The sequence below is a fragment of the Aureobasidium namibiae genome, assembly GCF_000721765.1.
Source record: "Aureobasidium namibiae CBS 147.97 unplaced genomic scaffold scaffold_28, whole genome shotgun sequence".
Taxonomy (NCBI): Eukaryota; Fungi; Ascomycota; class Dothideomycetes; order Dothideales; family Saccotheciaceae; genus Aureobasidium; species Aureobasidium namibiae.
The window spans coordinates 25738-39346 of NW_013581181.1; the positions used below are offsets into that span (position 1 = coordinate 25738).

Here is a 13609-nt window from a genome sequence, read left to right on the forward strand (position 1 = left end):
CCTTTCATCGACGCTTTGGCCATGCAATGCGCGTCGTGTCGCCGGTGCATTGCGTGGCCGGGCAGACAGACGCTGACCATAATCTGCTCGACTCTCTCGCACCTGCCTTCGTGCAAACCATCGTCGCTCCTTCCAGACACCCGTTCCCTTGAAGCGCTGCAATCCGCACCTTCCGAAAACATAATCAGCAATCGTGCGGACCGTCGATACCTAATAATTCGCCTGCTGTGAAAGCGACGATCCAAGGTGCAGGGGCTGTGCAATCCAAATCCATCGACTACGACAACCTTCGAAGCCGCACACGTCTTGCACGCACAACCTTTCGCACTCTCTAATACCCACGCCACCCCGGACTCTCGCATTCCTCTACATCGAGACGGCCTCGTCTGTCTCTTCCACAATCATGGCTAGCCGCACACCGACCAGCCGAGGAAGACGTCCAGCAGTCCCCGAAGGCCTCAATGAGACATGGGCCAAGGACTTGACCGACCAGTTCCGTCGTGCTCTCAGCACAAAGCGCATGAACACTCTCACCAGGAATACCACACAACAGCAGCAGCAATCGCCAGGTGCACCGCCGTCCTACTCATCTCTCCGCAACATCCCGCTTGTTGCGACGGCGCCATCAGATAGAAACTCTTTGCGCTTCCGTTCCATGCTCCTCTCCCTCTCCAACACTCCCTGTAGATGGGAGAACCCCGGTCTACTGGATGAAGCCCTTCGCTCTATCCCTCTAGAACGCATCTACGACCAAGCACAAGAAGAAAGCGATCTGTACCTCGCCGAGGCTGCATCATTGGGCCCTAACACCAAGCCCGCCTGGGGTTACCAGGACTGTGTCGTCAGAGCCCTTATGAAGTGGTTCAAGCGTCATTTCTTCCAATGGATTAATAACCCCAAGTGTGGTGCATGCCATGCACCCACCATCGCCGTCGGCATGGCTGCTCCTCTTCCGGATGAACAAGCCCGTGGTGCCAACCGTGTCGAGATTTACCAATGCTCCAACGCCCAATGCCAGGCTCACGAGCGCTTCCCCCGCTACAGTGACGCTTTCGTCCTTCTTCAAACACGAAGAGGACGTGTTGGTGAGTGGGCCAACTGCTTCAGCATGTTGTGTCGCGCAGTCGGTAGCAGAGTTCGTTGGGTATGGAACAGTGAAGACCACGTCTGGACCGAAGTATACAGTGAGCACCGCAAGCGCTGGGTGCACGTCGATGCCGTTGAAGAGGTCTGGGATCAACCTCTTCTCTACACACATGGTATGTTCTCCTTCTAACCTTCAGTCGTAATCTGTATTCTAACATACTCTCAGGCTGGAAGAAGAAGCTTGCTTACTGCATCGCCTTCTCTGCCGATGGCTGTCAAGACGTCACTCGTCGCTACGTGCGCAACTTTGGAAAGTACGGTCTACCACGAACCAAGGCTCAGGAGAGCGCCGTCCTTCACATCATTGCCGAGATTAAGAACATGCGCCGTCGCGACATGAACAAGACCGACAAGTTCCGTCTCGAGGGCGAGGACATTCGGGAAGACAAGGAGTTCCGTCAGAACGTCATCGAGAGTTTGTCGAGAGAAATCTGCCGCATGCTTCCTGGTCGTCCCGATGCAGATATGCTCAAGGCGCAAGAGCGTGCGAGAGAGGCTCAACTTGCTCGTGCTCGCAACCAACACAACGCTCAGTCTTTCAACCCTCGCGACCAACAGCAGCAATAACACACCCTACCCTGCTTCGACCCGCCTACCTTTATAATTATCACCGAAACACCCCGGCATCTTGCCCTCTCTGAGGCACATCATTCTTCGAGCTTCGACATTCTTCCTACCAATACCTTATATCATACATAACGGAGCCATACCACGACCGCGCCGACAGATTCGACCTCGTTTTCCTTTGTCATGCATTTCCTATCATCTCATCTTGGAGTTCTGGGACTCGATCTCATGGGAGACGAGTATTCTTTCATGGGCTATACCACGTTCAAACCTTTCTGGGCTCTTGGGGGGTATACGATTTTCCTATCGGTATTTGCTTTGCTTGGTGTTACAGGCGCTTCCAGTCTTCACTCTTCTGTACGAGAGCGATGACCTTTTGGATTTTTACAATGTCTAGTGTTTTCCTTTTCCCGTCGCTTTATGATCTTGCACAACTTCTTCACTTCTTTCATCACCACCTTTTACTTGACATTGTTCCTTTTTTCGGTACGGTGTTTTAGGATGTGGAGGTACTTTTCTCATCCTCTCTTCTTTCTCGATATCTTTCATGCGACCAAAGAGGTGGAAAGTGAACAAGAAAGCATTCGTCTTTTCTTCTTTATGGCAGGGATATACAATTAGTTACTTGGATCATGATATAGAGACAAGAACGAAAACGTCACTGCCAGCATCACTCATCATCAATATCCAAATATGATCGTCTTCATCAAATGTAGTTCTCTAACATGAATTCGTGAATTGCAGGTGGTTGCATGTCTTTGTACTAATGAGTCAAGAATCGATTGCTGAGTACGTGGTTCGTGCGCAACTCACGAGAGACATGGCGGGACGACGACGAGTTTTCGTTATCATGAGATCATCTATACCAGCCACTCGTACTCTTACTCACACAATGTACTTGTATACCGACTCGAGGCCAACTTACTTGACGGGGAGAACGAAGATGTTGGCTTGGCCGCGTTTCACAGTTGCTCTGCCACGAATTTTGCTAAAAATAGCATCGGGTTTTCGGACAAAAGTTCAAAATGGCCGCGTTGCCTGGGTCTGGGCATGTTGGAGAGAGTTCATGAATTTGAATTGTTACTCTGCTTGCAAGTCGATGCTTACGAAGGGGCCGTGGTATAGCATGATACGAAATGATGTACGAGACGGTGATAAGAGACACAGAGGGTTTGGAGTTGTGTTTGATGGGCTCCAAGGGCTGATGATCCGAGCCAAGGATTCAATGGTGCGATTCACCCAGTGAACGGACAGTGCACTGCAGATGGAGCATGTTGGATGAGCAGCCAGCAGAGAAAAAACGTACGTCAGCAGTGTTTGCGCAGCCACCCCTGCAGACAAAGGCTGCGGCAGCCTGACTACGCAGTCCAGGATGCTTGCAGGATGGATCGCTGCGCCGGGTGAGTGCTTGGTAGAATGTGTTTTGACACAAAACCCTTGTGGTTCGCCTGACAAAGTGATTTTCTGTTCATCCTTCCTTCGAGCTGTTCAACTTTCCATCGTCGCCACAACAACAGTGACCATCACAATTCGTTTTTACCTCCCGACAACGCCTGCGTTCACTTTTTGAAGGACCCTTTGTCAGCCACCTCCGCAGTTTCACATTCGCCGCATACTTTTTCGACATTGGTTCCTGGATTCAGATATTAGCTGGATTAACCTAGAAGAGTTACTATCAACACCAAACAACCTTTACCATCCTTCAGCAAGCATGGGCAAGGCAGGCCGCGCAGTATGCATCTTCACGCCGATGGCGCTGACTATTGCTTCCTTTGTCTGTGTTCTCCTCATCAACCTCGGCGGCATCAGCAAATCATCAAATACCCTTAACGATCTCCACTTCTTCACCGCCGACTTCACAAACTTCACAACCGACAGCAGTACCTTGGGAACGGTCATCAACCTGGCCAAGGAGGAGGGCTTCATTTCGAACAAATACGAAATCTTCCTCTGGAACTACTGTGACACTGGTAATGGCACTAGCAGTCAGGACATCACTTACTGTTCGCCTCGTCACACTGGCTTCTGGTTCAACCCTTACCAGGTCTGGAGTTTGGAGAAGGCTCTCAATGCTACTGAGTCTGCTGCTTCAAGCCTCGCAGGCACTGATGTTGACAGTAGCATTCTCTCCCAGCTGGAGTCATATGTCAGCAGCAATGCCGATGCTCTCTATGATCAGGTCCTTGACAGCAGCACCCGCAAATCCATCGACCTGTACAAGAAGCTGAGCAAGTGGATGTTTGCCGCCTACTTTGCAGGTCTCTGGGCCTTGGTGCTCACCATCGTGTTCGGTATATTCGCCGTGTGCTCGCGCTTCGGCAGTTTCCTGACTTGGATCTGTGCTATCATCTCTACTATTCTCATCTTCGGAGGTTCGATCACCGCTACAGTCATGTTCAGCATTCTTGTCTCTACCCTGCACGAAAAACTCAAGGATTACAATGTCAAGGTTAGCCTGTCGACTCATCTGCTGGCGGTAACATGGCTCGCCACCGCCTTCATCCTCCTCGCCACCCTCTTCTGGCTCTTCAGCTGTTGCTGCTGCTCTGGCAAGTCCAACCCCCACCACCGCAGCAACAAGGAAGCTCCTGCCGCTGAACTCGGTCTTGCACCCTCTGGCGGTTTCCTCAACAGAGGCAGAAGTGTCAAGTCTGAGAAACACGGTGCTGGATACGCACGCGTCAACTCGCCTTCTGCTCGTCACGGTCGTGGTGACTCTGATGTCATGCCGCTTACGCATGTCAATGGCGGTGCTGCGGACTCGTACTATAAGCAGGAGACTGGCTACATGCACGGAGCTCGCGAGAACAATGGCGCATATGAGCCTTATCGTCGCAATTAAGTGTTGAGCAATGGACATGAATTGTATCACGCTTCATCCTTGTTGCTCTTTTTCTCTTTTTTTCCCCTTACCTTTGCAATGGCATCGATCAAATGCCAACGGCACATGAATCACGAAGACGAGTCTGTATATAGTTGACGAAGACTTTCAATGAAACAAATCCTTCCGCATACAACCATGCATTGTTTTTCCTTGTGACCCCGAAAAACGTCCTTGAGTGGAGGGTTTTATGCACGGTGAAGCTTGCGATGCAAGAATTCAATGAATCTTTCCAGTCTGTCCTTTGCTTCTTTATATCTTGTAGGAAGGTTTATCAAGGCGAGACCTGGACCAATACCCGTCATCCTCTACAGTGAACAAGGCTGTTGCTTCTTTGCCTGTTCATGCTCTCCCTAGCTACATCATGCGAGCTCCCTATTAGTTTACTATAAGCTCTAGCCTAAACATATCCATTTTCGGTGTCAACTAACAGCTTTCCGGATTCTGTGACTCTGCACTACTTCTATAGGCCTCGCAGCACTGGCCCTTCTAGATAGACCTATGACTCCTACATCTGGAGTACTGCCTGACTTCGCTCTCATCAGTGACCTTAACCCTCCGTTGCATTGTTAACATAGGATACCCTAGCCTCTTTCCAGCATAGACGTGACCTGCAACAATCAACGCATGCGCCTTGGACATGACGAATGCCGATCAAGTAGCAGGATACAAAGAAAAGAGACCGTTCGTACCATTCTTTTCCGATATACCAGTGACCAATGCGTCCTTCCGCACTGCAAAACCCCGCCGCAAAACTCCGGCAACCCGTAATCTTCCTCATCCTTCCCTCTTTCCCTCTTTCCATCACCTCACTCTCATCCCTCACTTGACTTTGGCCCCCTCGCCCGCAATCCTAGCCCCGAACATACCCACCCCGACCATCACGACCCCTAAATCCGTGATCCACAACCATACTCTCATCGGAAAGGCCAGATCATAGGAAGAAATCCATTTGTTGAACGCGATGAGTAAGAAGAGGAGGATTACAGGGAGAGTAAAAGTGTTGGCTGCGAGGTGTTGGCGGAATGTTGATGGTCTTGGTTGTGTTGTTGGTGTAGGCATTTTGAATAGCTCAGATAGCGCGTGGTTGTGATGGTGGTGAGGCTTGTAGGTAAACAAGAATTGAGGATTGTTGATGTTGAGTTGACGGCAAGACGGAATGTGTTATAGCAAGAGGTTTGGCGTTGTGACAGTCAAGAGAGCTTAAGCGGTGTAGAGATAAGTGTGAGTTGAAGTGGTTAGAATTAGGTATACGGATACTCCGACGATGGAGCGTTTTGGTGAAAGTAGACGCTAGGACGAAAGAGGAAGGAGCTTTTGCGTGTCTTATACTATCGACCCTCTTTATGTTTCCTTCCTCTTCATGTGCAAGATGTGTTATCGGATAGCTATAGAAATGCACAGTTCTTTGCAGACGGCAGCAAAGTCCATAGAGAGCCGGTAACTACATTACCCTCGACGGATGCTTCTTATATTTCCAAGGCACTGTGCAATTCGATAGCTGTTCGCGTCACATAGCTTTGCGCATGGAGAGGTACAGCTTCTGTGTTGAAATTATCCTTCAAATTGTCTGTATATACTTGGTATCAGTCATAGTCTATCATTATCATCATCACTTCTACCATCCCTGCCCCGTCTCCTCTTCAGTCCAATTAAAGTCAGGGTATCACTCGGAATCCCTCACAGCAGCCTCAGCATCTCTCTCCCTCTCCTTATCATCCATCTTCTCCTCCAAAACCGCCGTCTCAGCTATTGTAGCCTTGCCATGAGTAACCGGATGCTTCTTGCCCGTGACATCCAACCACATGCTCTTGAAAGTCCTGAAAATCGTCTTTCTGCCTTCAATCACCGGATAAATACCCACACACATGGCAGTAACAAACAACCAGATAAAGCCCACGACAACCCATCCAGTGAAGAATTTCTTGGAGAAAACGTAACCGGAGCCATACATGGGCATGGGCCACAGGATCAAGAAACACAGGATTAGGCATACGGTGAGTGTGCGGGCGATCTTGGAAGCGCGGAGGAGATGCTTTTGCTCTGCAGCTTCGGCAGCGAGCGAGTGTGCCGTTTCGCCGTGAGCGCCGCCGGGAAGCAATTCAGGGTCGATGTGGGCGGCGGCGGTGAGGTCGGAGTCGTCGGGTCGGCGGATCTGTTTCATGGATTGCCAGTCGTACTTTCCGCTGCTGAACACAAGAGACAAGATGGGTACGGTGATCACTGGTGTGAGCAGAGCAACGACGTTACCGACCAGCATTGGGTAATTTGAGCCAGTGGCCTCGACGGAGAGGTTGCCGTACTGAGACTTTGCTTGAACGAGCCAGCCAATGACTGCGCAGATCAGAGCAATGATAGGAGAGAATGTGGCTGCCGCCCATGACTGCCTGTCGGAAAGCAGAGTCAAAGCAGCAGGTAAAACTCCTCCGCCAATGATACATCCCATCATCAGGTAAATGTATCCCATACCAATGCCAGCATAATAGAGGCCAGTCGAGAAAGCAGCCATGAACAATGCGTAAATTACACAACTGACGTGACTCATGTAAATCAAGTTTTTTCCGTGTGCCTTAGGATTGATGTATGTGTTGTAGATATCGTATGTGAAGATACTCGACACGGCAATCAACTCAGCAGACATGGCCGAGGTGACAGCCATGAAGATGAGCACCAACGTCGCGGCAGCGCCACCGGACCCAAGGAGAGCGACAGCGGCATTAGGGAGGACCAGGCCAGCAGTGACATCTTCAGCTGCCATACGCAGAGGGAAGGTCGGGAACACGGGGTTGTTCTCGAGGGCTAGTGCTGCAAGACCCATGGTAGTAGCGCAGAGCCAGGGAATCTAAGAAATTGTCAGCCAGAGCTAGAATGAGCGCATATCGGACGAGGCTAACCGCAAACCACGTTAAACCTCCCAAAATGTAACCAGGAAGAGCATGTACAGGTGAAGCAGCGATAGCCTTGTTCCAGTATCCGTTGTCGAGGTAGACAGTACCGAAGTTGCCAACAAGGTTGATAACAAAGAAAATACCACCCTCACGGGATTGCATAGTAAGATAACTTCCCTGCGCATTACCCTCAACAGGATGGCGAGCTGAGGCCGCTAAAAGTGCATCGTATACAGCGCTGGGGCTTCCAAGGATCTCGTTGGTCGAGTAAGCCGTAAAGGCAAAGAGGAAAATGATGATCAGAATCACGACGGTGTGGACCCAGTCAGTGATGAAAGTAGCCTTGATACCGCCAAACATGGTGTATGCTACGACGCCGACTGGAAGCAAGAAACAAGCAGCCACGGGGTTCATGCCAGTAAGGTCTTTGATAACGGCACTGCCGCCAGTCAATAGCATAGCGGTAACCAGGATGTTAGTCATAAGGCCAAAGACGATGAACACCAAATGAGTGATTCCTCCATAGCGAGCACGGATAGCTTCCAGGAAGGTATGAGCATTTGGGGCCTTGCGCTTCAGCTCGATGGCCAGGGTTGCGAAGAGAATGACTTGTACTGTTGCACCAGAGGCATACCAGAAAGGTCCAGAAACACCATAGTTGTAAGCAACAGCAGATGATTGTAGTCTGATGACATGGAACATTAGCTCGCTAACATTACGACTATGAAAAGCAGCTTACTTACAGAGTAGCTGCCCAGGTCCAGGACGACACAACAGCAGCGGCCACAAGACCAGATTTGACACTTCGACCCGCAGTAGAGAAGACCTCAGAAGTCTGCAATTCGTTGTTGTATCTTCGCAGTACCCAAGTGATGAACATCATACCGAGCGCGAAGAAGAATCCGACACCCAGCACGACTCCATATCCTACTCCTTGGGACAATACGGCGACTGTTCCAGCCATGATGTGTAAACGGGGTATAAAACAGATATTCGATTGCAGCGAAGGGCGAGGACTACAAGGACCTTATAGCAGCAGTAAAGCAAGCCGTTGTCCGGCTATATCTCAAGGCAAATAGTAGAAGCCACCTCGAAAAAGAACCTCCGCGGCGGAAGGTGCTGTCAGCCATTTTTTATATGCGATCCGCACTGCAGGGTCTCTATCTCACATGGCACAATCTGAAGCACGACTGGGGTTGAGTAAAAAGTGATTCATAGTGAGATCGACATGAGCAGCCAAGGGAGCGTTGCGGTTTGGGGTCGTTGATAAGAGAAGCAATCTGGGGTTTGGGATTGGCAAGCTTGTCGCTAATTGGCTCTGACAAACCCCCAACACTCTACTCTTATCAGTGTGCGACATCGCGCTGTCTTTATCATCCACATAGCTGTTTTCCGTCCAGTAGAAATGGTAGAAATTTGCTCGATCAATGCATGTCATGCTATCTCTGCCTTTTCGTCTTGGCATGCGACAGAAAACGTCGGATAGCGCATTCTGGGGGTGCTTACTCGATGCGATTGTCTCTTCGGCGCCCCGCGCGGACATGTCGTATCTGATCATGTCTCTTTGCAGAATGTCAAGCCGACAGGCTGTATAACCATCGAAGCAGATACCGGCTGCGCGCTTGCATGTCTCGGGTTCGTTCCGACGTCGGAGCATGTTTCTATGCGTCCTTCCATTTCCACATACCCAGCCAGCACTCAACTTCACTCAACTCGTCGCCTCGTCCATCGCTCCAATCGTCGTAGCCTGTTTCTGTCTGCTCGTGGAATAGTTCCAAACCAATCTTGACCATGCGATCTTTGAGATCTGCACGCTCTTCGGCATAAGCCTCGCGGATCGGTATTTGGATCAATACACGAGCATCAGGGCTCTGGGCAAGGTGACAGTCGATAGTCTGAACCAGCCATGCGGGATGCTCTTTTGAGTAGATAGGGTCGGCAGCGACAATTAGAGGGTATTTTGAGCTTTGTTCTTCAGCGGCAAGCGAACGTGTTGATCCATGGGTTTCGTCGGGGTATATGATCTTCTCCGGCACAGTCCAGTCAAGTATTGCAGCCCGGGCGGATCCTTTTCTCGACTCGATCATCTCTTTGTTCGAGGCGATGTTTCGCTCAAGGTTTGGTACAATCTCGGGTAAGTCGGTCAAAAGCACATTCGCACCCAACACAGCTGCGGCAGCAATGCCAACAAGACCTGTGCCCGCACCTAATTCCAGGATTGTCGCATTCTCGTCCTTGCCAAACACCAAAGGAATGCGATCGCGTAGGGTATGCCAGTTTCGAGCAAAGACGAATGACGAGGCCCACGTCTTGAGACCAAGGTTATCCTCGGTAAGAGCAGGCTCGTGGATGCTGACTTGGACGGTGATATCCTGGTCATTCGAACTAGTGATGACCGGCTTCATAGTGCTCGAGCTGTTGGTAGTGTCGGCTGATAGAGGTATACGAAACGAACGTGTGATATCTCCCATTCCGGTACGACCAGAACGCTCGCTCAAGCGTAATGAAGCAATATCCCAAATCTTCTCTTTCTCTACGTCGTCTTTGATCCAGTCCAGCGGGCTCGAGACGATTCGTGTGAGATACTGGGGAACGCCATTCGAGCTCACTTTTGGCTTCGGTTGGGCGGTAGACTTATCCCATGATTGAGGCTCTAGGCTGAGAAGGGCCAAGGTGTCTAGTAGTTGCTGTGATGAGGGCTTGGTGTAAATCTGCGGAAGGTCTAGGACTAGAGGATTGTTAAAAAGGTACGATTGATGGTTTATAGGTATATCCTACCGTCTAGGACCTCTTCCTCGTGGTCCGACTGGTGCGCAGCATGGTTGTTGGTGGTAGATTTGGACATTTTGGCAGAACGTGAAAGTGACGCTTTCACATGGACAATTCTGGAGAAGGCGCGGAGACGCACAGACCAGGGCTTCCGAAGATCAACCATCATCTTTACTCGAGAGTCGCTTTGAAACCATCATATGCCAGGTTCATGTCGAATTGAAGTTCGCGAGCTTGTTCGTCCGAGAGATCTTGAGCAGCGCGCATCTGATTGAGAGTGATAAGCCACTGTACTATTTTGGCCTTGTTCTCAAAATCCTGGTCTGTGACCTTGTTGACGGCCTGGATGGTTTCGACGAGGATAGGATGAAGCGTGTCCTTGGAAAGCATGTTCATTTTGATAGCATCAAATAGAGTGATGAAGTTCTCAGAGGCTGATACGATGTGAGTGGCAGCAGCACCAGCTCCACCGCCAGATTGACCTCCAGGTGCACGCGATGGAGCCTCTACAGTGGCCGGCAGACCAATCTTCAGCCGGTCAGAGGCACGAGGGACCTCGAGATTCCATTCCAGCTTGAAAGAGTCGAGGCTTCCAAAGGCTCTTGCTACCGAATCATCTGCCAGATTGGACTTGTATTGCTTTAGTAGTCGGCTGCATGTGTCGGTGTAGTCGGTTTCAGAGATTGAATCTTTGAGAAAAGCCCTTTCGAGTGCTTCAAGAGTAACAATGATACTGTAGATCTCGGCCAGAGACTCGTAGAGGTCACGTTCGGCACTGTTGTTGGCGAGTTTGAGCTCCTCATCAACATTGATAGTGGCCGAGAGAGTCGAAGCAGGAGTGTAGCTGTACGGAGTCGGAGCATATGCCAGCTGCCGTTCAGCATACATGGCGGCGGATGGTCTCTGAAAAGACAGTTGTGTTGTTGGTAGAGGAGACGATGTGGGAAAGAGCGATGGACGGTCTGCATGTGATACACGGTTGGTGGTCTGTGCCCGGCTCGGCTTCTCCGCAGAATCAGTCTCAATCGGTTTTTCCTTTGCCCTGTCTAAACTTTTTTTCTACCACCAGAAATAATCACACAACATGGCGCAATCAAAGGCCACCAAAAAGTTCGAGAAGAACCATCTCAAGGACACAATCAAGCGCCGCAAGGACTTTGCCAAAATCAAGCAGCGCCACCAGATCAACGAGAAGAAAAAGGCAAAGCGAGCCCAGGACAATGAAGTTTCGACACCACCACCAGAGACGAGGGCCCCAGCCAAGGACGGAAAGCAGGACTTTGAGAGCATGAACGTCGACGACTTCTTCCAAGGAGGCTTCGACGTCCCCGAGCTACCGGCAAAGATGGACAAGTCACTCAAGAGGAAACGCGCAAAGACCGACGACAAGGACGCCCAAGCAAAGCCCGCCGCCGCTGCTGCAGGCGATGACGCTTCAGACTCGGATTCGGAGATTGACGACCCGGAAGCCTTCCAGGCCCAGCTGGATGCTCTCGCCGCAAAGGATCCCGAGTTCCACAAATACATGCAAGAGAACGAGCCCGATGCTCTCAACTTCGAGGACGCAGACCTGGGAGAGATTGATGAGCTGAGCGGTGATGAGGAGGACGAGAGACCATCAAAGAAGCAAAAGGGAGAGGGCAACGAGGTCACCAAGCAGATGATTGCCAAGTGGCAGAAGGCCATGACAACACAACACTCGCTGCGCGCTTCCAAAGAGGTCGTTCTTGCTTTCCGCGCTGCTGCTCACGTTTCGGACGAAGAGGACAAGGTCTTCAAATACTCCATCTCAGACCCCCAAGCCTACCACGAGCTGTTGGTCGTTGCGCTCAAGCACTTGCCTGAGGTGCTCGCACACCACCTGCCCGTCAAGGAGAAGGCTGGCGGCAGAGTGACCTTCTCGACCGACTCCAAGAAGTTCCGCAACCTCAGCCCGCTGCTCAAGTCGCATCTCACCTCAGTCCTGCATTTGCTCGCCCATCTCTCCGACCCCAACACCATCCGCATGACCCTCACCAACGTTCTCCCTCTCCTCCCCTACGTTCTCTCATTCAAGAAGATCATCCGTGATCTGACAAAGGCCGTCACTGGAGTTTGGTCCGAGTCGTCGAGTACCGAAGCCACCCGTATCGCTGCTTTCCTCGTTCTCAGAAGACTGCTAGTTATTGGCGATGCTGGTATCAGGGAAGCTGTTCTCAAGACTTCATACCAGGGTCTGATCAAGGGTAGTCGCAACACCACTGTTCACACTGTTCAAGGCATCAACTTGATGAAAAACTCGGCCGCTGAACTCTGGGGCATCGATCCCACCATTGGCTACACAACTGGTTTCACCTTCATTCGTCAACTCGCCATCCATCTCCGCAGCAGCATCACCAACAAGTCAAAGGACTCATACAAGACCGTCTACAACTGGCAATTCGTCCACTCTCTTGACTTCTGGTCGCGTGTGGTAGCATCGCACTGTCAGTCGCTCGCTGAGGCCGAGAAGGGAGCCGCTTCCCCTCTGCGTCCCCTGATCTACCCTATCGTGCAAGTCACCCTCGGTGCCATGCGCCTCATTCCCACAAGCACATACTTCCCCCTCCGCTTCCATCTCATCCGCAGTCTCCTCCGTATCTCTCTCTCCACATCAACCTACATTCCCCTTGGATCCGCCCTTTACGAAGTTTTGAACGCCGCTGAAATGCGCAAGCCCCCCAAGGCCTCGACTCTCAAGCCCCTTGACTTTTCCACTGTCGTCAGAGCACCCAAAACATACTTGCGCACACGTGTGTACCAAGATGGTGTTGGTGAGCAGGTCGTCGAGCTGCTCTCAGAGTTCTTCGTCCTTTGGGCGAAATCTGTCGCCTTCCCCGAACTCGCACTACCTCTTGTGGTCCTGTTGAAGCGCTGGTTGAAGGAGACGGGCAAGAACTCAAAGACACCAAACAACAACGCAAAACTCACATCGCAAATGATCTTGCTGATTCAAAAGGTCGACGCCAACATTCGCTTTGTCGAGGAGAAGAGAATCAAGGTCGACTTTGCACCCAACAACCGCGGCGAGGTGGAGAACTTCCTCAAGGAGACCGAGTGGCAAAAGACACCGCTGGGAGCGTTTGTCGTTGGTCAAAGGAAGATCAGAGACGAGAAGCAGAAGTTGATGGAGGAGGCGAGAAAGGAGGACGAGAAGAAGAGAGAAGAGGAGAAGGCCGAGAGAATGGCTAACGAGGGTGAAGACTTTGACGACGACGAAGAAGAAGCCAGTGGAGATGAAGACGAGTCTGAGGACGAGGAGATGGAAGTGGATGGTGTCAGTGATGAGGAGGATGACGAGTAGAGGACGGTGTGAAAAGTTGATTTGCATCATGTCCGG

At 51.0% G+C, this 13609-nt stretch overlaps 7 protein-coding genes across 7 annotated transcripts; 3 read left to right on the plus strand and 4 right to left on the minus strand.

Moving 5' to 3' along the window:
- Positions 1-403: 403 nt before the first annotated feature.
- M436DRAFT_58405 (uncharacterized protein) lies at positions 404-1713 on the plus strand (the record flags this gene model as incomplete). Its single annotated transcript, XM_013567211.1, has 2 exons — positions 404-1259; positions 1313-1713. 2 exons carry the CDS (start codon positions 404-406, stop codon positions 1711-1713), a joined length of 1257 nt encoding a protein of 418 aa, XP_013422665.1.
- A 1711-nt stretch (positions 1714-3424) lies between these two features.
- M436DRAFT_18426 (uncharacterized protein) lies at positions 3425-4294 on the plus strand (the record flags this gene model as incomplete). Its single annotated transcript, XM_013567182.1, has 2 exons — positions 3425-3792; positions 3907-4294. Coding segments are annotated over 2 exons (756 nt in total), but the record flags the coding sequence as incomplete, so codon positions are not given.
- A 1122-nt stretch (positions 4295-5416) lies between these two features.
- M436DRAFT_58315 (uncharacterized protein) lies at positions 5417-5656 on the minus strand (the record flags this gene model as incomplete). Its single annotated transcript, XM_013567194.1, has 1 exon — positions 5417-5656. One exon carries the CDS (start codon positions 5654-5656, stop codon positions 5417-5419), a length of 240 nt encoding a protein of 79 aa, XP_013422648.1.
- Positions 5657-6260: 604 nt separating this feature from the next.
- Positions 6261-8446, minus strand: M436DRAFT_68092 (urea active transporter-like protein; the record flags this gene model as incomplete). Its single annotated transcript, XM_013567213.1, has 3 exons — positions 6261-7436; positions 7489-8167; positions 8226-8446. The coding sequence occupies 3 exons, from the start codon at positions 8444-8446 to the stop codon at positions 6261-6263; spliced, it is 2076 nt and encodes a 691-aa protein (XP_013422667.1).
- A 697-nt stretch (positions 8447-9143) lies between these two features.
- M436DRAFT_86349 (uncharacterized protein) lies at positions 9144-10327 on the minus strand (the record flags this gene model as incomplete). Its single annotated transcript, XM_013567224.1, has 2 exons — positions 9144-10210; positions 10261-10327. 2 exons carry the CDS (start codon positions 10325-10327, stop codon positions 9144-9146), a joined length of 1134 nt encoding a protein of 377 aa, XP_013422678.1.
- A 95-nt stretch (positions 10328-10422) lies between these two features.
- On the minus strand, positions 10423-11139 carry M436DRAFT_86350 (ESCRT-1 complex, Vps28 subunit; the record flags this gene model as incomplete). Its single annotated transcript, XM_013567225.1, has 1 exon — positions 10423-11139. The coding sequence occupies one exon, from the start codon at positions 11137-11139 to the stop codon at positions 10423-10425; it is 717 nt and encodes a 238-aa protein (XP_013422679.1).
- Positions 11140-11335: 196 nt separating this feature from the next.
- M436DRAFT_58333 (nucleolar complex protein 2) lies at positions 11336-13573 on the plus strand (the record flags this gene model as incomplete). Its single annotated transcript, XM_013567196.1, has 1 exon — positions 11336-13573. The coding sequence occupies one exon, from the start codon at positions 11336-11338 to the stop codon at positions 13571-13573; it is 2238 nt and encodes a 745-aa protein (XP_013422650.1).
- Between the last annotated feature and the right edge of the window lie 36 nt (positions 13574-13609).